Source organism: Electrophorus electricus, chromosome 11 (assembly GCF_013358815.1).
Source record: "Electrophorus electricus isolate fEleEle1 chromosome 11, fEleEle1.pri, whole genome shotgun sequence".
Classification (NCBI taxonomy): Eukaryota; Metazoa; Chordata; class Actinopteri; order Gymnotiformes; family Gymnotidae; genus Electrophorus; species Electrophorus electricus.
Genome location: NC_049545.1, coordinates 18926791 through 18949297, shown reverse-complemented (window position 1 = coordinate 18949297; position 22507 = coordinate 18926791). Strand labels below are relative to the sequence as shown.

At 40.4% G+C, this 22507-nt stretch overlaps 4 protein-coding genes and 1 long non-coding RNA gene across 6 annotated transcripts; 2 read left to right on the top strand and 3 right to left on the bottom strand.

The window, feature by feature from the left end:
• Positions 1–84: 84 nt before the first annotated feature.
• On the bottom strand, positions 85–8031 carry tmem39b (transmembrane protein 39B). Its single transcript, XM_035531382.1, is given in 10 exon segments — positions 85–456; positions 1833–1922; positions 1924–1955; positions 2644–2833; positions 3257–3587; positions 4023–4177; positions 4435–4518; positions 5396–5615; positions 6425–6610; positions 7864–8031. Coding segments are annotated over 9 exon segments (1464 nt in total). The 5' UTR covers positions 6556–6610; positions 7864–8031; the 3' UTR covers positions 85–225.
• A 1103-nt stretch (positions 8032–9134) lies between these two features.
• On the top strand, positions 9135–13937 carry LOC113576252. The gene is made up of 3 exons (XR_003410493.2): positions 9135–9306; positions 9696–9773; positions 9890–13937. It is a non-coding gene; the product is annotated as an uncharacterized LOC113576252 (long non-coding RNA).
• Positions 13938–14046: 109 nt separating this feature from the next.
• On the bottom strand, positions 14047–15698 carry oip5 (opa interacting protein 5). Its single transcript, XM_027008224.2, has 5 exons — positions 15373–15698; positions 15102–15168; positions 14870–14992; positions 14653–14734; positions 14047–14471 (listed from the first exon to the last, which is right to left on the bottom strand). The coding sequence occupies exons 1-5, from the start codon at positions 15584–15586 to the stop codon at positions 14334–14336; spliced, it is 624 nt and encodes a 207-aa protein (XP_026864025.2). The 5' UTR covers positions 15587–15698; the 3' UTR covers positions 14047–14333.
• A 176-nt stretch (positions 15699–15874) lies between these two features.
• nusap1 (nucleolar and spindle associated protein 1) lies at positions 15875–20039 on the top strand. 2 transcript variants are annotated; one of them, XM_027008195.2, is made up of 11 exons: positions 15875–16053; positions 16233–16289; positions 16415–16597; positions 16711–16879; positions 17031–17114; positions 17659–17771; positions 18451–18617; positions 18710–18867; positions 19200–19313; positions 19504–19609; positions 19851–20039. In XM_027008195.2, the coding sequence occupies exons 1-11, from the start codon at positions 15973–15975 to the stop codon at positions 19936–19938; spliced, it is 1320 nt and encodes a 439-aa protein (XP_026863996.2). In that variant the 5' UTR covers positions 15875–15972; the 3' UTR covers positions 19939–20039. The 2 variants fall into 2 exon arrangements, with proteins under 2 accessions (XP_026863996.2, XP_026863995.2); XM_027008194.2 differs by having other exon boundaries at positions 18448–18617.
• Positions 20040–20139: 100 nt separating this feature from the next.
• On the bottom strand, positions 20140–22435 carry ndufaf1 (NADH:ubiquinone oxidoreductase complex assembly factor 1). Its single transcript, XM_027008196.2, has 5 exons — positions 22199–22435; positions 21563–22099; positions 20892–21077; positions 20702–20776; positions 20140–20517 (listed from the first exon to the last, which is right to left on the bottom strand). The coding sequence occupies exons 2-5, from the start codon at positions 22064–22066 to the stop codon at positions 20377–20379; spliced, it is 906 nt and encodes a 301-aa protein (XP_026863997.1). The 5' UTR covers positions 22067–22099; positions 22199–22435; the 3' UTR covers positions 20140–20376.
• Between the last annotated feature and the right edge of the window lie 72 nt (positions 22436–22507).

The window sequence follows — 22507 nt, the reverse complement described above, 5'->3', positions numbered from 1 at the left end:
TTGTCTGAACCTAATATTAGGTTGAGCCTGATAACGAACACAAAAAGTCCAAATAACATTACACAAAAGAACCAGACGAAGAAATACAAAAATATTTTTTTTATTTCCTTGCAGGTCAGAACATAAACATAGTGCCAAAAAAGTTATAGAAAAAAATAAAAACCTCTCATGCAAGCTTTTGCTCCAATGTGATGGCTGACAAAAAGAAAAATATTTAAGCTCCCTCTAACTGACTTTGTGATCTGAGGATGCAGAGTATGAATAGGCCTTCCCTAACACTATTCTGTCTCTGAGGAGTTTGAAAAAAGCATAGTAGTTACTGAAGAGTATGAGAGCTAATGATATTGTCTGGTACCATTTTTCTGAACACATAAGTGAATACAGTTGATAAAATATCATCGCTCCTTCCAAGATGATGAGGATGTTCAATATTCGGAGAGGTTTGTTGAAGAAGAACTGTAGGAGAAAAGGCAGTGGTCATAAGGGAAGAGGTACTGCATATATATATCATTACTGTCTGTAAACGAAGCTGCCTATGGTTCTTCTCACATAGCTACATTTGGCTTCTGTGGAAGGCCATTGTAAAAACATGGTTTAGAATGACGTTAGCCACTCATTCATTTGCTTTCTGCTACATGACTTAATGGAATAAAGCTTTTACTAAAATGATGTATTTTAGACTAATGGAGCCCATGTAAATGTAGGTCCTTATTCATCAAAGACAGGCACAATAGGGTGCAGATTTGACCACCCTGAACAATTAACTACCCTAGGTCCAATTCACTAAACTCTCAGTTATAAACGAACTGTGATTTGGGCAGATTTAACGAATCAGCTTCAGCTCATTGAAAACAAAATGCTGGCACACTGATGCATTTGCATATTACTTGCAAAGAACGCACCCTGATCTTCATCATATACATAATATCTGCATTAGACAAGCCCTAATTCATGCAGGTTGAGTGGTTGTAAGCCAATAAAAGGCTAGCATCACATAGTCAAAATTGAAGACGAATGGAAGGAAGCAAATCCAGATTTTAAAAAATTAATTTGTCTGTACTTAGCAAAGGACTGATTATTAATTAATAAAGGGGTCTGCAAAATGCTGTTGACATTTACACATTACTCTTGTTGACAGTAATCAAATTGAATTGCCTACCATTTTAGTACAAAGATACCCATGTGTGCAATTATTATTTCCTGATTTTTCATGACTAAGATCTCTGATAATACTGATAACCATTTTGATCTAACCAGAAACAATTCTTAGGTTGTTAAACTATTACAATAAAATATATCTGCATTGTGACCATATTTGTATTATGATCCTACAAGCATGTTGAATCTGTGGAGTTATGAAATTATCAGTGAAATGATCAACTGCAGCTCTGATAAATAAGGGCCTTGATGTCTATAGGGGTGATGGGAACCATCTCCTTTTGAGTCTCTAGAATACATTATAAAGCCTTTTACCAAATGTGGTAAACAGTAAATCAAGTAATGTGACTTTATCCAACATGAAGCACACATGATGGACATTCTGAGCAGTCATTTTATAGGAAGTCATTTCAGTCCATATAACCCCAATAGTCCGGTGGTGGTGCTCAGTAATGCTCATTTCCAAAAACGTTCATTTACTATAGGGGTATTCAATTTATTTTTTCCTCAACTCCCACAACTGATTTGGCTCAATAAGGGCTTAATGACTATATGATGATGGATCGTGTGTGCTGGGTCACGGAATGCACGGAACAGTGTGGGGTAGTGGGTCTCAAGGCTGGTGCAGAGAACTACTTATTTACTGGACTCCAAAGTACACAGCGGTTACTTACATAGAAGCGGTAATGTGAGACATCTGAAGGTACCGCTACGTTATAGTGCCCCATGGCTTTAAATACATTTTTATTGTGTTTAACCAACACTTCCCTGCGGCCACATGTATTCTTCTGTCCATACTGAAAACACAGGAAGACCAAAAGGGGTGAGCAACAACAACAACAAAAAAACAGCAAGTGGTAAAGCACACAACAACGTAACCCTCAAATCCTTTGGTCTGCTAATTCCGGTAACTCAAGTCAGGAAAGAGCACTCAAACTGCCCCAAGGACACAGGACTCTTTCCCACTGCAGGCCCCAATGGTTTGGAGCAAGGAGGACAGCTGTTCCCAGTGTCATTTCTACCTGTGGCAGTCTGGCATGGGCTGCTTACAAGCATGGTCAGTTCTATCAGCACAGTTAGATGACCTCAGTGCAGCAGAAATATTAGGAGGGATGGCTTAAAGACGTAGGTGTCACTGACATTTTGACATTTACGTCAATGTATCTTTCTAGCTCAAGCAAAGACAAAAAAAAAAAAAAAAGGAAAGCAAAAAACAAAAACAAAACACAGAAAACAAAAAAAAAAACCCCAGCAGTTTTGCTGGTTAAGCGGGAAACATTTGCAGTAACTACCATCTAGTCTAGATTTTCTCTGGTGCTTCAGAGTCCTTATTTAGCAGAACAACAGACAGTAACCATTGTAGCCATGGCAACTATTTGGCTCTTCAGTGGAAAAAAAAGCCATACAGTATTTTCCTGACTACTAAAGTTAGCACAGCATAAGCCCCCCCCACCCTCCGGGCCCCGGCCCCCAGGTTTGAAACGCACATGTGCTGGAGGACGTTGGAGCAGAGCGAGGGGTCCACCTTCTGCCAGCAGCCCAGGTGGGCCGCAGCCTTGTGGAGCAGATCGCAGTATCGCGGTGGCAGCAGGTGCCGCATGAGGATCACAGAGGTGCTGACGGACACCAGGATGAAGAGCTCGCATGACCAGCGCTTGTCCACATACTGAGTGCTCTATGAACAAACAACTCATTCACAAAAGTATAGCAGGACTCCAAGAACCTCTTTCTACTGAACAAAAAACACACAAACATGCATTTCGGAAGTTTAAAAAACTGAAGTCTATTTTCTCTGATTTAAAGAGGAACTGCCAGTTATAAAGCACCCAACACACTGTCACTTTCAGGTAGAGGTTCTCTAACCAGTCCTCTGCGACCCTCAGCTGGGCCATGCATTATGAAAAGCTGCACAGCTCTTGCTGACTTGGTTCAGGAGTATGAAGAGCCAAAACAGAACCCAAAACATGTAACCTGTTCTGGCAAGGCAAGGTTGGGTGAGGGTCTCTGTGGACAGGCCTGAGAACCTAGGGTTCAGTCATCAGACGATTACATACAAGTGGTTTAATCATGGCCCAATGACTGTCGCACCTTCACGCACCTTCACGAACCAGACGGGCACGAAGGCAATGTAGTACGCGCTCAGCATGGAGCTGACCAGAACCTCCTTCATGCGCCAGTTGAAGTCTATCTTCAAGAACTCCACCTCCTTGCGGATGAGGTCTGGCGAGAGGCAGCAGGCGTGCGTGGGCATGGGCTGGGTGGCATACAGCTGGCTGGTGTGCTGCTTCCACGTCTCCTTCAGTACAGAGAGGTAGTCACGCCCGCTGTCGCCCCCTGCCTCCTTGGAGGTGACTGTGGTGATGGGGGAAAGGGGCCCCGTTCTCCGCATGTCACAGCTGGGCCGGAAGAATGGAATGTACATTCCAAACCTGACGAAGAGAGAAACCATCGACGTCAACGGAATTAACATTCCACTGGTCTGAAAACTTACAGCACATTGAGACGCAAGACGCACTAGTGCGTCACTCATAAATAAAACTATTGTACACTTATCCTACATAAAAATAGACTGCAGTAGAACCAGAAACAGAACCAGATCTCTTTTCCCAAACCAAATGTGCAAGACACATGTGGTCAAATAAAAAAAATTAATCAGCCACCAGTATGAGATTTCAGCCAATATCCTGACCATGGATCAATCCAGGTTTTGGCACTAAACTAACCCAGTGACTCACCGCTGGCTCTTTTTGATCTAGACATATGCTTAACGTGGGGTGTCATAGTTCATTTGAACTTGAAGTGTTGTCTTTATTTAATATCATGGCTGTGGTTGGGCTGGGAGGATCGGGAGGCGGAGCACCCACGGGTAGCAGAGGAACAGCAAGCTGAGGACTGAGTACGTTCTGAAGAGGTATATGAGAGAACGGCACAGGCTCCAGCCGGTGAGGGTCAGCACAGCAAAGCGAGCTGTCACCAGGAAGATGGAGTGAGGAAAGGACAACTTCCCACTCTGAGATGCCTACATACAGAGAGAGGAAGTGAGAGAGAGAGTAAATGTGTGTGGGGGGGGGGGGGGGGGGTTAGGAGGAGATGAGTGTAAGTGACAGGGAAAGAATAGTCAATTATTCTTAATTCTAACTTGTTTAGTACCGACTTGATGAGAAGCTATGCTCCACTGATGAAGAGCCAATTTAAATGAACATTTGAAGTTCAAAAAGAGGTATATACCAACACTCCTCTCATGATTGCTTGTGGAAGATGCTCTGAGCAAGTTACCTCTTTCACTATGGCCGCGACCAGTCTGCGAGCCAGCACGATGATGGTGAACACCAGCATGTTATAATCAATTAGATGGAAGTTCTGGAAAATGAAGAAATTTGGAAATTTACACACAAACACAACCACATAGTCAGATTTACCAGGACTTTCATACACATTTTTGCACAGATATTTTAAAAGATAACGAAAACACATCATGGAAAAAAATCATTCCAATGAATCAAGTGCAACATGCATGACCTAGTGCTGGATTTCACAGAACAGAATTTGGCAGATGCTCTTATCCTGAGTGATACATTCATCAGTATGGTAGTACATGTGACCCATGGGAATCCAATCCATGACTCTGTGTTGCTGTTTTGCTAGCACACAGCTGCACTAGCAGGTGATCTACATTTACCAGATTTACTTTGCACAATCATCAATTCCAAATAAATTCACACATTTACAATCTACTTTAAAATGTTTCAATTATTTCTTCCAGCAGCAAAACACCCTATTGAATATAATGCCAGGATATTGTAGATTTGGCCATTTAAGACTGCATGTGCATACAAAGCCGAACATTCACAGACATTCCAGTTTGTTTCTTAGGATTTAGCAACCCTATAGCTGAGGACTGTTTACATCTAAAACACATGCTACTCTGATTGCAATGTGACTTGATGTTACATGGTCAAAGGCTGGCTTGTGCTGTTTTTGAACAAAATTATTAACATTCGTTATATGATGCGAGCACGGTGACAAACCAAAACACCCACAGAAGACTAAACTGGAACCTCCAAGATTTGTCAGAGCGCTCAAAATTACAAAATTAGACTCTGCAATAACAATTAACAAACATTTTACCTTTCAGCATCGATCTGTACAGACAGGCTCAAGCGCCAATGGCAACATACCCTCAGGCAGCTTGGCACACCCGTCCCCATCACAAGCCATCAGTGACCCCACAACTCACCAGCGAGGTGTGCGAGGGCGGGTGTGAGGGCGGATACCACCACACCGTCTTGTAGATGTTCACGTAGTGTACAAAGAGTGCTACAAGATGGCAGAAGAAGAGGTGCAGCTCAAACAGGACATTCTTGTCCACGGAGAGGTCCGGAATCTTGCAGTGCTTCAGCGGTACTACCGTCTGTGTGGCAAGAGGCGGGCTGGGTATCCCGGTCCCGGAGCCGTTCCTGCCGCCCAAATACAGATGCAGATTAACGGCATGTGCGTGGCACCAGCATTATGAATCAATTGTAAATACAGCTAAACATGTAGCAATGGTTAAAAAGACATACTGCATAGGTAAAATAGAACCAAAACAAGTTTATGTCTATGCTCAAGCAGAACACATATGGAAGTACACGTGAACAAATAAACCACTCGCCCCCTAGTGGCTTGTCCAGCTAAAGCACTGCTTCTGCTTCCTAAGAGATCAGCTGGCCTCACTCTCAATGATGGGAAGGATGTCAGGCTACCTTGATTGCCTGTTACCAAGCGATGCATCAGAGCAATCAGGTAGTATGCTCTTCCAAGTGCATTCATCAGTGATGCTGACTGCAAAACCCACTATGGAACACTGCATGAAGGTGAGACTGAGACTAAATGCTAAGATTGAACCAGTTGATTAGGTCGGGATCAGAATGTGATCCGCAAGCATTCCATTTCCATCAGTCAGAATTTGTGCCAGAAAAAGCCTGTCAAGCAAGTCATAATCAGTGATCTGTAAACTGAACTGTTTTCATAACTGATTTAAACAAGCTATTTGGCAATTACTGTCTTCTGATATGCAACTCTCCATAAGCTTTTCAGTCAACCTCTCCTTTCAATTAGGAGAAACAATAAGGAGATAATACAGCAAATACACATTTAGAATAAAGACATGCAAAAAATTGCAACACTGACTTTTCCACCTATGTCACAGCATCACTAGAAAAAGATTCAGTCGAATCAGGACTGCAGGCCTAAATACTAGACAAACAAAAACACACACACGCCTCACCTTGTCCGTGACCTCACGCCAGTCACAGGTGAGCTGGTCGAATGGTTGCCATTGTTGACAGAGCCCGTCTCACTGCCCAGTGGAGAGCGACAGTATGTTGTTCTGTTCGCTCCTCTCCGTCCTCCTGCCATTGCAAATGGCTCCACCTCCTCTTTCGCACTAGCAAACAGGTCCTCTCCTCAGGTACTGAGGAGATTTTAAACATCTTTTCAACACTGGACTTTAAGTACTCTCGGTATATTGTTCATATCTACAGTAATCACTTTCCAATTCAATTATGCAAGGTCACCAAGCATCAATCAGCAGCATATTTCAAGTGACTCATTTTACAGGTTACAAAATGTGTCAGTACATTATAAAATCTGTGAAAATTATGGTCAGACAATCCTTAGACAACCTTTCAAAAACATCAACAAAGACTACATAAGCAGGTTTTAAAAGGCAAAACAGTACAATGCAGTTCTAACTAAACCAAGCTGGAAAGTATGGTTTGCACAGTTCAGCTATTTATACTCTGGGAAATGACATGACTGGCTGAATAAAATCTGTCAAAACCCATTTCAAGTAGCTTCACAAGACAGCAGTCTAACAACTGGTCTGTTTGTGTTCCATTCAGGCTATGCAAAAAAACATAATACATGCTCCCTCGTGGATCCAAATATTACATAATATTAAATATTATCCAAATTAAAATATAATTGTTGGTATATTTAACCCCTTACAAAACCCTATAAACAATCCAATGATACAGTCAGCAACCATCACCAGCATTCCAGTTCGCTGTAAAGAAATGCAGCCATGTTCATAGCTAAATGCAAATATTTTACTTCATGTGAGATTAATCTGAAATCGATATAACCATCTATCGCCCATCTGAATAATCATCAATAAGCTCTTTAGCTTTCTAGCTATGCATTCTACATGCACCCAAGTAATTTAAGAAGCGCTAAGCAACTTAGCGGTTAGCTAACTAGCGATATATTCGCGAAGGGGAACGATGTCACTAGCTAGGTTAGCTAGCACATAATATTATCCAGCTACACCGCACAGATTTTTTTTTCTTGTTTTGGTGTTATTTCGCAATCCACAGAAACAAAAAAAAATCGAGCACATGTCCAGTTTTGACTTGTTATTCAAGTCAGGGCAAACAAGAGCTTTGTTATTGTTACCTTCGTTAGCAAGCTAGCTAAACGAGTAGCTAGCTAGTAAAGCAGGACTGATGCGTTATCTGGCAAACTTTTTGCTGAAGCAACGTTTCAATGTTCAGGTTAAGCGTTTGTTTCTATAAATATTTATATCGAAAGCTTACGAATAACCAGAAGCCAGTTCAGACATCATTAAAATAGCTATTAAATGCACACATGCGCGAAAGACTGCGGCCTAGCTAGCGTGCTTTCGCTCTATCAACTTATGTCAACTTAAAATCCGCACAATCTTACCAGCGTCAGCGTACGACTTAGTTTCAATACGATCACTGCAGAACAGAACTATGCTTCTCTTATCCGCTGTTTTATCCCAGGGTTAAGTAGGATCAACTGTGAAAAAAAAATACTTCTATGATAGTGAACGTATTCATCCTGCTCTGTTGATGTTGCACTACACACAGATGTGATGAACACGGGTGCGCGAACGCGAGTACACGAGGAAAGTGCGGTGTGTATTCCTTAAAGACACAGACCGTCAAATTATACTGCTCAGGAATTAACAGATCATTTAATCTTCACACCAAGTCACCTTCACACCTTGGTATAACACCAAGTCAATTAAACGTCAGGGTTACCAATCTGTCCAGATAGGAAGCATAAGCGGTTGTGAATAAGTTTCCCTTGCAAATGAAAGTGACAGTTCTCCCTGACCGCACTGGAGAGGCAAAAGCAAGACAGTCCCCAAAAAGGGAACGTTTTTGTAAGTCGTGGCCACAGACATTTACTCTCCTTATCTGTCCTGACTGATTCTTCTCTACAGTACTGTAGTTTTCCATTATGATAGCGTTCTTGTCACTGCTGTACCATGAGGCGGTACCTGCAGCCCATTAATGTTGTACAGGGAGTCCAACTCCTCCAGGACCCATACATGTCATAACCAATGGTACCCTGACTGTTGTTGGGTACGGAGATGAAATCCTGAGAGCAATTTTCAGACCATATGCTGGGGCAGTGGTGAAGATTTTGGAGTGCAAGTTGTTGGTAGTGATCATACAGAAAATTGGTATTATGTCATATAAATCTCTCTCTCTCTCTCTCTCTCTCTCTCTCTCGTCTCTCTCTCTCTCTCTCTCTCTCTCTCTCTATATATATATATATATATATATATATATATATATATATATATATATATATATATATATATATATATATATATATATATATATACATTGTAAACCACTTACCATTACCATCTTTTTGACAATAAGGCAAATGGTTGTTTTTTTTTTATCTGTAATGGATTTCATATATCTGATGAAAAAACTGAAAATGTTGCCTAAAAAAATCTTGATATTACTTTCTTTATGCATATTTTATGTTAGTCTTAACATAAGACTAAGGCCTAAAATTAATTAAGGCCTAAAACTGACGCGAATTCATTCCACAGTAGCGGACGTTTCAGAAATCCGAAGGGCGGGTCTTAAACTCTGATTGATCGAACACCCACGCAATCAGCTCATTGAGACAGTGCATGAAGAGACTGTCATTCCGGAAGAACAATTTAGTACAGGAGCGAAATGGCGTAGCTTTCCTCCGACAGTGGAAAACGCGGCCAAGCCTGGGGGTGGGGGGCAAGCCTGGCCGTGCTGCCCCATAGACAGACATCGAGAGGATGCACTACATGTCCCTATTATCCCTTTGACAAACAAGTGAAGCACCAGCGGGAGCGGTTTGACGGTATGACATTCTTGTCCAAAATCCTGATAGGAAATGCATGCTCTTTGTTTACCCGTGCACCATGTTGATACTCGCTTGACATTACAGCATATTTTTGATGTCGTCAGGATTACATGAACACATATTGGGAAGAGGTGGGATCGAGTCATTTTTTCATATAAATAACAAATGTGCATTCCTCAAGTTGTGTAGCAGTTTTATCCTGTGCTGTGTCGGGACAGACTTGGCATCCCTGCTAACTTCACAACACCGCTAGTGTTGTTACATTGTAACAAATCAATTGTCGTCCGTTTGCATTCAAGAAATTGTTGGCGTTTATCGATAATTTACAAAATTTCCTAACGATAATGGTCTTTTTGCAACATTAACACATTATTCTGTTACTATAGAACTCGTTTCATTTCCTGCCTTTCTAAGAGAACGATTTGGCATACATAAGACTTGAGCATACCAAAAACCATTATCGGGTGAGTTCCTTGTCTGATTCTTTACACTATTTTATTTCAAATGTACTTTATATTTCGTGAAGATCACGCACGGGTTATCGTTATGCTAAAGCCTTCCCCGTACTGATTGCCTTCAGGTCCGCTAAACTGTTACCCAATCTTCCCAGTCGGAGTAATGAGGGCTGCTTCGGCGCTCAAGTCTGGACACGTCGCTGGCGCCCCTACCCCCCTCCTGTTCATTCATCCTCCGTTCTCATGGGGGCGTCAACTGCAAATCATTTATCTCAAAAGTCAAGTAAACAAGGCCTTCTTCCGTTTACAGTTTGTATTTATGAGAACAATTTGGATACTAAAAATGTTTTTATTCCACTACTTTCCTTTTAACTGTCATTAACTGTTCATTAGATAACCGCAGTACTGGTACTCCCCAAATATTTAATATGTATTGGCTCCACACCTTTGAATAGTTTCAAGCCCAGAACCAGGGTTGCTAATTTTATTCTCATAATAGCTAACATTTACAAGAAGAACATTCCTACATCTGTCAGTACATAGACAACAACAATCCACTATATGTGTAACTTTATCTTGTGTATTTGGTGACTTTTTTTACTCCCAAGCTGTTTCTAGAAAGAACAGACAAACTTCTACTCAGTACTCTACTACTTCAGCTAGGAATTCAGTGCTCTTCCCCTTATGGATTGCTAGAGGAATAGTCTTAACTTGGATTTGATGGAAATTCTTGCTCTTTGTCCAGTTAACCTGTGTAAGTTAAATGTGGCATGTACATTATGGAATTGTTGAAATAAGGAAGATTTAAGTCCCTTGTGTTAAATTGTGGTCACCAGGTTTTCTTTTAGATTTCCAAGACTCAAACTGAATGCTTATTAGAGTTATTTTTAAAATTTGTGCATTGGCTATGCTAACATAACATCTGCAAATGTGAACCATGTTGTTCATAATTTTGAGCTGTTGCTCCGAGAAAGGATGTAAAGACCCAGGAACAGGCGGAGGGAATTATTTATATTATGTGTACCTGTATGGGTACAGTGGACACAGGAATGTGTTTCTGGCACAGAAAAATGGACAGACACAACTCATCCCACTTAGCTTTAACCTCCTTAGCTAAGCAATATTAAACAAGCTGCTTTATTCCTCTTTTTCCTGTCAAAATATATTAGCTCTTGTTTTACTGAAGGTACTTTGTATGGACATGCTAGTGTTTTTGGTTGTGCTGTCTTGGAAGGACAATGTTTTGAGAACTGCATTTACAGGCAAAGTCAATTGTGTGTTGACAGTATATTTAGCATCTTTGTAAGATTGAAGACTTCCTTAGGAGTGGTTGTAGGAATCCGGTGATTTCCCACTATGTTGTGTACATCTTACAACCAAGTAATAACTTGCTCAACTTTAACATTGTTTGACAGAAGCCCTATGCTACATAATTTTTTAATTAGAAAGCAGATTAGAGCAAAATTCAGACTATTATCAAGGTTATGATTCCCACTTGGGAGTTGGGAGGTTGGTACATGGCTGACTATCACCATCTGAAATACACTGATGGATAGTACCAAACAATAATAAAATAAATACAGCAAGTGAGTTGTGTACTCCTGTTTGAGACTGAGGACGTTGGAGCTCCTGGGTACAGTGCCCAGGAACATGGGATTTGTGCAATATGCGTGCCCTATTCTGTCCTGTTTTGAGATAAATGTGTATATTGTACAAACAAGTGACGAGTTGTTTGTGAAGAAAAAAAACAACAAAATCACCAATGTCTTCCATTAAATGATGTATAGATTCATCCGCTTACTTTTACTGTAGCGGGATTTGTTGTGCCAACGTTACATGTGGCCATGCATGAGTGGACGTGATGCTTGCCGAGTAAAGTAGTTGTAGTTGAAATACAGTATATACGTTATAATTAATGTTAGCATAAAGAGTTATGCAGATAAAGGGTTAGGCTAGTTACCACCGTGCATGTAGCACCCATCCCTCTGCTAGTTTTGAGAGTAGGGAACTCGGGATAGCGATGGGTGAATCCAAGACCTGAGAAGAGGGGTCTGGGTTTGTGGAAAGAAAATTAATGTTTTATTTGTCATCACACAACAGCTGTGTTCTTTCATTAGCTAGTGTACATCATTTCCCCTAAATCGAAAAGAACCTTCATCTGGGCAAGGTAGTAGCCATTAGTTTTACCTATGTGAAAACAATGCCAAAATGCATGATAATGATGTGTTCTTTAAACAGCATAATACTGATACTCTTTGTAAGTGTTGTACAAAAATATGAGAGGGTTTTGTGTTGATCAGTGTCTCCCACCCTTATGTGACCTATTAAGAAAAATGATGCCAAACCTTTCTCTAACTGCTATTTTCGATGACATGAAAGAGTCTGTAGAGGACAAACTGAGCAGTCTAAATCCCGAATCACTCCTTCAGTGATTATGCTAGAGATGGTGCTTAAGATGGATATATCTGTGTCAGATGCTGTAAATTGTGGGTGTGTGTACTGAGTCATATTGTGAAAGTAGTAAGTATGACAAAGTTGCATTTTAAATCTGGATAACAGGAAGTGAAATATTCAATGTAAAGTACTGTTGTCTTACACATGGTTGCAGATTCCTCTCAGCATTAGATGGAAAGTTACTTAGCTAGCTTCCAGGTAGCACAAATACTAGATTTAGTTAACAAGTAGAAGAGTCAAATAGCATATAGCCTACAATGATCAAAATATTGTAATGTAGATAGATACCTCAATGACCGGAATGCAAAAGTATATTTTTTAGGTTACACCTACAGATATGCAAGCCATAATATGTATTACATTAGTTATTTAGAAGCAATAATATTATGCATGTAGTGCCAGAATGCTGTATTGTGGAATGAAAAACTGTAGCATATGTGTAGGTGTGGTGAGTTTTAAGGTCTGTTACATTCTGCATAACAATTCTTAATGTTTATTGATAGGAGATATTGAAGCTTCCCATGCTGGGAAGCCTAACATCAGCTGTTGATTAAACCAACTATTTTCATCAGTCATTAAAACCAAAAACATTTGTGAATGTAGTACTGAAACCTAGTATTTTTGACATTAAGAACCTTTATGGTGGAAAAGTAGTTGGGAATGCTAATGTATAATTATGCACTTGCATGTTTGTTGTTAAAACCATACAGCAGCATAAACTGAATTCAGACGCACAGAAATTGCATATGCAGTCAGTTGTAATGGAAAGCAATAGGAGCAGTGTATTGGCTAGCTGTTGATGACACTCAGATTGTATCTTCATAAGTCATAGATGCCAATGTTTGTTTCAGACACCACAGCAAGCTTATCAGTGGCCATCATGTACAATAGTTAATTGTAAGCTTAGTATTTTTTGGTGTTTCTATATGGGAATGCAGGAAAAAATAGCTGCTGCATGGTAGAAGTGGGTAAGAAATGTGTTGTGCTGCATGCATGCAATAATTGGGCTTTGCTTGGAAAAACAATACAGAAATGTGACAAATTCAAGTAATTTCTTTTTTCCTCAGAGGTGCAGGCCCATCAGTTTTTAAAGATTTTTGCTTTTTTGTTGAATAAACCATATAGATCCCACTGTGACCAGTAAGATTTTGGATGTCATCAGTAAATCTGATACAATTTTTCATTTAATGCTTTTCTAAACATTTACTGTTGTTTTAATGTTTACTTCTGATTCATCTGTATTCTAGAGAGACAGAAATGCATTAACTGCATGATCTATGATGAGGTGAAATTAGAAATGCCAGACTAGTAAGCTGTATTAATACTATGAGCAGATGACATTACAGTAGGCAAACCACATTACACTGAATGAGTAGAATGCATAGGAATATGGTAAGCATACAACTTAAATTTGATGTATATAAAAGATAATGAAATGTCATTTCTGGGTCAAATCAAATCAGCTGTTACAATTTGACCATCACATTGTGTATAAAATCATTACTTAATATATCTTAAGTTAATGTTTCTTGAACCTGTTGTAAGTTGCATTGCCACCTTTGGCACAGAGTGGGAATACTGTATGTTTGGTTAAATCTATGCACTACAAATGCGCTGAGCATGCTAAGATGAACCTCTTTTTGATTTTGTACAACAAAAAAAAAAAAAATGTATTGGAAATTTAGCAATAAAAACAGCATGGTGCCAATCCCACATCAACCTGATTGTGTTTGTCTGACATCATATACTATTTTTAACTTGCACTTATTAAAAAGTGATGGTGCTGACTTGCAGTAACCAAATAATTTTATTCACATAAAATGCTCCTTCTATGAACCTACTCCTTGTGATAAAGAAATTTACATGGAAAGGGGCACTAAAACTATAGGAATAACATTTATTTGGTTAAATTAATAAAAACATGCAATACATAAAGAAACAAGCTTTTTCTCCAACACTGTTTTCTTCAAGCCAGATAACTCCTCACAGCTGTTAAACAACAACAACAACAACAACAACTTATATAACCATCTGAGGTAACCTTGTGTTGCTTTTGCCAATAACACACGTAAACTGCACATGTTGGTCTACACTCATGAACAGTAGAACCAGACATTATTCATCACTATCGGAGAAGGTGGAGTGACTGGTGGTGGCTCCAAATCTCCTTTTCATTCTGTCAATGCTCATCTCTCCCAGCATCCCTTTCAAAAGGTCCAGTTGCTTCAGCTGAGCTTCCAGATCCTGCTTCAGCTGGATAGATGATCCATAGGAAAAATTGGAAAAGAAGAACTTACGTGGACCATAACTCTTCCACTTCTGCATAAATGAATACTGATGGCAATCTCCCCCAACAAAGGATAGCAAAGATGTTACTGAATGAAGATATTGACAATTAATGTAGAGGTTTCACTTGTCAGTGAAGTTCTATTACCTCATTGATGTTCTTTTTGAGAGGTCTGTTCTCAAAGCTGATTCTCGAAGCTTTCACCATTGTGCCATTTTTCAACAGGTAGCTAAATGGGTAAAAAGACAGTCAATAACATGTACAAATTTTGTACTTGTAAGCACTCACAACATCTTAAAATTGACAGTTTTGGCTAGTTTTACAAACATTTCCAAGAATGAGCGAAAATGTTAACTCTTCTCACCAATTTAGCACTTCTTTCCTTAAGAGGAAGAGATTCCGCAAAGAGGACAAATGTTGAGGTGTAGAATGAAGGACGACTCCCACAACACGATAACATCCAACACATTCAATGACTTTATAAGTGCTGGGAAAAAAAGGAAAAGGGAAATATATATACTTAAGAAGAAAAAAAAAAAATTATGTTATGTACCCAAGCGGAAGTAAATGCCGTTTTCTGGACAACGTCTACTCACCAAAATGCAAGAGGTCCTTCCAAGCACACCTCGAGCTTTTCTTTCACACTCACATCCTTAGTAACTTCTGCATAAACAGACCATGACAGTGGTTTCTATTTATGCTGGTAGTGTTTTAAACGCATGGTTGGTTAAATATGCAGCCAGTATTTCGCGGTTTTAGGGATATTATGGCAGAACGCACCGAAACATCTTCCCAGCAGACCAGTTATGAACTGTTAAAATTAGATAGCTGGTTATATCTCTAATTGAAATCAGAAAGCTTACTTACTGAGACAAATGATGGATTTGATATTCTTGGCGTCCCCACAAACCCCTAGCGAGTCACACAGCACTAAATTGCATCTCGCACAAAGTAAAACAGTGCAATTCTGATAGTTGATAATGTGGTCGGTGTGCTCCACAACTCTTAGCTGATTCTCTATTAAGTTACTTTGGGCGCTATCGCATTCATCGTTTTCCAGACTGGAGTTTCTGGAGGACATTGTTTACGCGAACGAAGTACAAATAAGTTAATCTATCTGGTAAATAGTCATAGTTCACAGAAACGCGCAAAACTGCCAACATACACACGTGAAAAGAATCTCAACCAGCACTCTATTTCCATGCTCCGCCTATATTTTTATGGTGTGGACCAATAAACGCGCCAGAGAGAAAATACGGAATTTTATTGGACTTGATAATGTGTCGTCATAAACTTCCCTACCAATCAAAAGGCAAAATGTCGATTTTTGAAAACTAATTTTTAACCGTCAGGCGCGATGTTTTTTTTTTTAGTTTAGCTATAGGCTGCATTAAACCGTGTTTGAAATCTATTACTTTTTGATCGTTTTTCCCTATTCGCAGCTTACAGTTTTGTTATACATTTGCGATGAAGATGGATTTAGACGCTCTTAAATATACCGAATTGCAGCAGCTTGCCAAGAGTGTTGGTTTAAAAGCTAACATGAAGGTAAATCGGATGCAATGATAAGAAAAACAAAGTGGTCCTGTTAGCCTGACTGGCATAGCTAGCGTTAGCTATTTTGGAAACTCACTGTAGCTAATGCAGTCTGGCTTGCTAATTTACAATTGTCTTTTAGCTAGCTAGTTCCCAGCCATGTTATCCGTGTTTACATTATTTACTTTCAGGCTGAGAAGCTACTTAAGGCACTGAAGACGCATTTTGAACAAGAGGACTCGGAGAATGTGAGTTAACCTGTAAAGTTAACGTCGCTGTACAGCTTCATGCCTTTCCATTCATTATTCAGTTGCATTATATCCATGCAATATGGATAGCTAAATGAGTTACTGCAAATGCGTCGCACCTCCAGGGAAATAACGTTGCTTCGGGTGATACGGAGACCCCGACACAGACGGCGGAAGAGCCCATACCTTCCAGCGCTCCGCATGTCACCAAGCGTCAGAATGCAACGCGTGGTAAAAACGCCAAGAGGAAGCATTCTAACGACGGAGTTACAGATACCTGTCCTAAACCGCAAGAGAGACCAACTCCAGTAAGTCTTTTGGAAATAACATCGCTGTCTCTGCAAGACTCTGTCTCTGTCGCTGTCTCTGTTGTTTGCATTTGAGGAGAACTGAGTAAAAAACCGAGTGCTGAAATTTGCAGGACAATGCCAAGGCTACTGGAGAGGACAGCAGAAGGAACTCCAAGAGGAGGAAGATGTCCTCTGTTAAGGAGGTGGTGTCTTCTGTTTCCTCTGAGGAGCCCAACGAGAACCAGGCAGAGACTGAACCTACATCCATCAGTGATGCTTCCACTCTGCAAAGTGACAAAGGTAGACTGGTACTGTCCAAAAATACAGCGGACCACGGGGAGTGCATGTAAACTCTGTACTGTCTGAGGTCTGGTATTACTTGCTGGTAATGGTTCTAGCTTTGTAATAGGCAGTTACCTCGTTTTGTAGATCAGTATTCTGTTCTCCACAGGTGTGAGTAAGAAGGCTGCTGGTAAAATTCCTCGTCATGAGGGTCTGTTGAAGAAGAAGACCACTCTGAAGCCCATCACTCCCAGTAATTCTACATTCCACATCATCAATTTACACTGGGGGGACCCCTTCACACATGAAGTAGCCTACTTTCCTGGAGGAACTGTGAATATTGAATTGAATTGAAGTTTGGGCATTGGGGACAATGATTGTGGAAAAGTGTTGGACAAAAGGCACTAATTTGTTGGCCTGTTTTCCATTTTTGTTTCCAAATGATGGTTATTTGCTCAGTTGACAAATGCACCACACATCTCTGGTTAGGATAGCCTAGAATCTTGAACCTGAGTCTTGGGGAAAGTACAAGGATTTGTCTGGGCCAAGATTTGGTTGCATGCCACATTTTCAGAGTGGATCAGAATCAAGGAAACACACTGAAGAATTTGTAAGCTTGAGCTCATAATTAAACCTCCTTAAACATGTGCCACATGCGTCTCTGCTGAATATTGGGTGTAATGGGAACTAAAATACCAGAAGGAATGATATTTGTTTGAGCATTTGACATGCAAGACCCGTTTCATAAAGTGCATTATGTGCTGAGCACCTATTTAAAAATTCTCCGTCTGCTCTAGACTTCAAGAAACTCCACGAGGCGCACTTCAGCAAGATGGAGTCCATTGATTCTTATGTGCAGAGGAGGAACAAACAGGTGGAGGATCTGAAGAATTCCATCAAGGAGCTGAAGGTGAATATGCCCACAAATGGGAGTGTAGTTTAGGGTTGCACTCACATTGAGGCTTTGATTTGTTACTTATGATGGAGAGGCATCATTTTGTTAGTCATGTAGGACTCCTGTTCGTGAAGCACGTTATTGAATTGTTTTGCTTTTAATGTCCGCAGACAATGCTATTATTCAGCAAGCTTTTAGTGAAGTATATGATCAAATATGATCATGTATCAAATGAAGGAATTTAAGAATTCTTGTCCCAGATTAATTTACAGCCATCTGTATAGGTTTTCACTTGGTCAGTAAGGATTTTTATTTATTTTTTTTACCATTTGATACGCATCTTATTTAACTGTTTACTTGTTTGTATGTTCTATTATCTTGGGTGTTTCTGTTTATTCATTCATTTATTTAGCCATTTTTATTGCATATTTATAACCTTGCTCCTGCCATGAATATAGCCTCCTGATGCTGGCATGGAATAAAAAATAGCATGTCTAACCTAGCTACTAGTTGTACTATTCTTAGAATCTGTACTATATGTTTTTTTGTGATTGTGTATGTTGTCTTTCTCTCAGAAAATCTGGCTTAAAGAGGCTTTAAGCCTCTCTCCAACCTATTTTTCACAAAATGGGCTGCACTTGTCTTGGACAAAAAAAAAACAAAAAAACAAAACCATAACTTGTTTTGTCAGCAGAAGCCACCTGTCAGACATGCCTCGCTGTTCAGCCCAGGTGTTCAAGAGAGAAAACCGGCTCCAGACAAACGCAGGTTCACCCAGGTCTCTGCAAGCAAGGCTGTGGGCAAAGATAGGCCAAGTGTCTTTAGGCCGACCGTCCTTTCAACCAACAAAATCAACGTCAGGTAAGATGCAGGCTATGTGTTTGGATGCCTTGATCTTGAGACGGGAGTGGTGAATAGTCAGTGGGGTGCACCTAACACCCTGGTCTTGTTAGGTTTTCTCAGGCTACCCAGGACAATGAGCACAAGCGTTCTCTGGTGAAGACTCCTGCACGCATGTCCCCTCTATTCCCCCCCACCCCCAACCCAGGCAGGATGTCTGAAACCTGCATCAGGCCCGAGACTAATGCAGCCACTGTCAACAAAACGCCAAGTAAGAGCAAAGCCACTCTGAATGCACACCGTTGTATCAAGATGATTAATCATAAACTGAAAAATGACCTTAGTAACTTTCTCTATCCCTAACCGTGGTCTAAGGCAAAAAGGATGCTCTCAGTGGAAATTAACTATAATCTGAAGAGCTACTTTAGTGTGTGCTGAAATTGATTGATTGGTTAAAAGGGTATTGATTTATTTCTATACATCCAACCTTTAGAGTTGCACTTGTTGTGTTGCATGTGTAGTGTGGTGGTGTTTTTTGTGTTTGTTTTTTCTCTCTTCTTTAAAGGGTGTAATTGTTACTCTATTTCCATTCACTATTGTCAGGATTGTCTGCATTTGTCTTTGGTGATGCATCAACTACTCCAGCAACCAACAAGAAAAGCTCATTTGACTTGAAGGCCAGCCTCTCTCGTCCCCTCACCTACAAGCCACACAAGGGTAAGGGCACTCGCTCGTGCTATTTATTTGTGTGATGAAAAAAGTGGGAGTTGCATGACAAATGGTACATTACCTAGGGACTCACTGCCTGGTGCCTTGTATTGAGGATTAACTAGAATAGTCAGAATTTAGATTTTATTTAGAGGTTGCCCCATCCACTTTTTTTTACATCATCACTTTACATCTATAGGAAAGCTGAAGCCTTTTGGAGCAATGCAGGAAAATGCAGCTCTGGACAAATCTCAGACAATCCCATCGCACCAGAAAAACTACAAACAGCACCAAGTGCGGACAAGGTGAGTGAGCCCCTACCGTAGGAAAAGCTGCCTGCAGATCTCTCGTCACTTAGCAGTTATCAGCAGTGTTTGCAGAGGAACTACAATGCAGCCACCAAGATTGAGAAATGTCATGTCAGACTTGCATGAGCGATTTTTAGAAATAATGCAGTGACTCCTGTTGCTGTATATCAATGCGGGGGGTCTTTCAAATGCCTTGGATAGCAGTATCCGTGTTTATACAATTGCTTTTTATCTTTAGAGAGGAACGCCGTGTCAAACACACAGTGGACAGGAAGCAGAAGAAAGAGAAGATGCTTGGTGCCCGACGTGGGCTGCTTATGCCTTAGCATTGCAGTTTTGTATTTTTTTTAATTACTACTGTTTGTTTTTAAACAACCTGCTCTAGCTGCTTGTATATTTTAGCTTGTCTGTCCTTTGTGATTGATACCTGTTTTTGTATACACTTCCCTCTTTCAAGAAAAAAAGTGTCAGTTTGTATATACACACAAGTCAAGTTGAATGACATTATGGAGAATCATTACCATAGATGTTTCAAGACCTGCTTTTATTTGTTACTAAACCAATGTTTTGTACTTTGTCTTTAGACTGAGTATTTTGAATGTGGACATGTTTTTATGAGACCTAAATTGTGTGTGTATATATATATATGTGTGTGTGTGTGTGTGTGTGTGTGATCAAAGTTCATTAAACCAAACACTTCCATTGAGTGAATCAGATGCATTCATGAAGGTCTTTGTTGTAGGGCGCCATAGGAGCTCCCAATGTCACACCTCTGGGTTCCTCTTGTACTGTTCATATGCAAACTCCTCAGTGTGAGCATTGTCAATACACACAGCGATGAAGTCTACCTCCAGCTGAAATGGCCCATCCACTTTATCTCCCAGCGTGAAGGCAATGGTGTTCACCTGGAAATGCCCCCCAAAATCACAATTAAAAGATGAGAACCATCCTCTCAATTACAGACACCAGGAAGGACTGCCAAAATAACAAAACAGTTGGGATATATTGTTTACAAAATGCCACACTTTACACAACTCCTGAGTGGAGGCATGTCTTTTGATCAATGAGTAAGTAAACGATTCAACAGACCTTGTCCAGCCAGAGGACATGTTGTTGGTCCTGTATTCTCCCACGACTTGAAAGAAAAAACTTGGAAAATGGGATCTAAGAAAACCAAAAACAAGTACGGCATTGTAATTGAGAATTCACATCAAGTTAAGGTGGGAGACCAATTTATTTCACTGTTCTATACTGGACATAGATGATTTCCCGCTCATACCCTGACATCCTGCCAATATGGACCACCTCGCGTATACATGAAGTAACTGTAGATGTCGTTTTTCTGATGGGAAAAGTAGGACTCCGTTGAAATATTTATCATCCATGGTCTGCCATCTCCACGGATACGCAAGTGCAGTGTGTTAAAGCTTGACAAATCTAAATGCTTCTTCCTGTCAAATGAAGCCTAGACAGATAGCAAAACAGATTTAATGTAACAAACCGATAATGTTACCTTCATGGTGTAACTTCCAAAATACTTTTTAAAGCGCATGAATAGTATGGGTATATGTAAGTTTTAAGAATGTAAATATGGTGGAAAAAATGATTGCTCATTTAAAGTAAGCAGTAACAATGACACATACATCATGACTTGTACATGTCTTGTATATTTCACTTTGTCATCAAGTTATAGAACAAACTATCGGGTAGAAGAAACTGAGCCATTAAACTACCTCCTAACTCAAAATGGTTTGAAATATTGATGGTGATCCTGCTTAACTGTTAAGTTTCAGTTATTCTGATTTGAACAGAAAACAAGTTTACCACAGAACTGGGTAAATCTGATGCACGTCCGAAAACAGATTAAGATCCTGTCTCGAAGTGAGTGACCTGAAGTAGGAAACATGCATCTCCCCTTTAATTCAGGATTTTTTTATTGCAATCACTAACCAGATACTGTTTGGAGCGTAGCGTGCAGTATCCACTGTAGATCGTCTCTCCGTCACGCGGTGGAACCGAACACAGGGTCCCGTAAAGCATACACGTCGAGTTATTCCTACCCATCTTTAGATACGTCTCGCTGCGGCCCCCTATCTCCCGGTCCGAGGACACCACCCACTGACGCAGAGACTCCGGGCCGCGAAACTCCCACAACACTCGTGATTGCTCCAGTATGTGCTCCAACATCGGCCGGCCCTCGGGTCCAACCCAGTGGCCCACAATCTCATCCTTGAGCAGCCCAAAGTGCTTGCTTATCCCCTCCAAGCCCTTCGCGAAGTCAAAGCGGATCTTCTGCCATGGCCATCGAGTGTCTGGGGCCTGGCCGGGTCTCCGGTAGTCTCTTTCATAAATAGTCCTGGTGCTCAGAATTACGAGGTTGGGTTGAAACTGTCGCCTGCGAAAAATTTCGCACGCTCCTTTTGAAGCTTTGAGCATTGTCCTTGACAAGGACATAATGATCAGATGATCAGACGATTGAAATCACATCTGAAAGAAGAAAACAAAGCAAAACCTGTTTTTATGAGCCATTTTAGTTTCCAATAATCCTTAAAATTTACACTGGATAAAAGCGTAGACATTTCGTACCAAAGAATAGCGGGGCTCTGAAAATCGTGTTCAATATTTAACAATTGTACCTATCCAGAAAAGAAATGATAAAGTCAGCTTCAACTAATTACTCTGACGTTACACGAAAACTCACAATACAGGATAAACAACACAACTTAAAACCGTTAAAATATTATGCAAAATGCTTTGCTCTCAACAAACGGACATCCCGCTCCCTCTATTCTGCCATCGTGGTCCGTTGCATAAAGAGCACGTACTGAAACAAACCTACGCTACAAGCGTTCCCTGCGGACGACAGGACTGCGTTTTCGCAGTCCCACGGAACTG

Bases quoted from the DNA above. Each gene is read 5' to 3' on its own strand.
- oip5 (XM_027008224.2), bottom strand. From the start codon at position 15,586: ATGTCCTCCAGAAACTCCAGTCTGGAAAACGATGAATGCGATAGCGCC. The intron at 14,993-15,101 runs GTGAGTAGACGT...TTTTTTTCCCAG, and splicing joins GAAGGACCTCTTGCATTTTG to CACTTATAAAGTCATTGAAT. The intron at 14,472-14,652 runs GTAATAGAACTT...TCATCTATCCAG, and splicing joins TCAAAAAGAACATCAATGAG to CTGAAGCAGGATCTGGAAGC.
- ndufaf1 (XM_027008196.2), bottom strand. From the start codon at position 22,066: ATGTCCTTGTCAAGGACAATGCTCAAAGCTTCAAAAGGAGCGTGCGAA. The intron at 21,078-21,562 runs GTTAGTGATTGC...CTATCTGTCTAG, and splicing joins TACGCTCCAAACAGTATCTG to GCTTCATTTGACAGGAAGAA. The intron at 20,777-20,891 runs GTATGAGCGGGA...TGGTTTTCTTAG, and splicing joins CATATTGGCAGGATGTCAGG to ATCCCATTTTCCAAGTTTTT.
- nusap1 (XM_027008194.2), top strand. From the start codon at position 15,973: ATGAAGATGGATTTAGACGCTCTTAAATATACCGAATTGCAGCAGCTT. The intron at 16,598-16,710 runs GTAAGTCTTTTG...TGAAATTTGCAG, and splicing joins CGCAAGAGAGACCAACTCCA to GACAATGCCAAGGCTACTGG. The intron at 18,868-19,199 runs GTAAGAGCAAAG...CACTATTGTCAG, and splicing joins CACTGTCAACAAAACGCCAA to GATTGTCTGCATTTGTCTTT.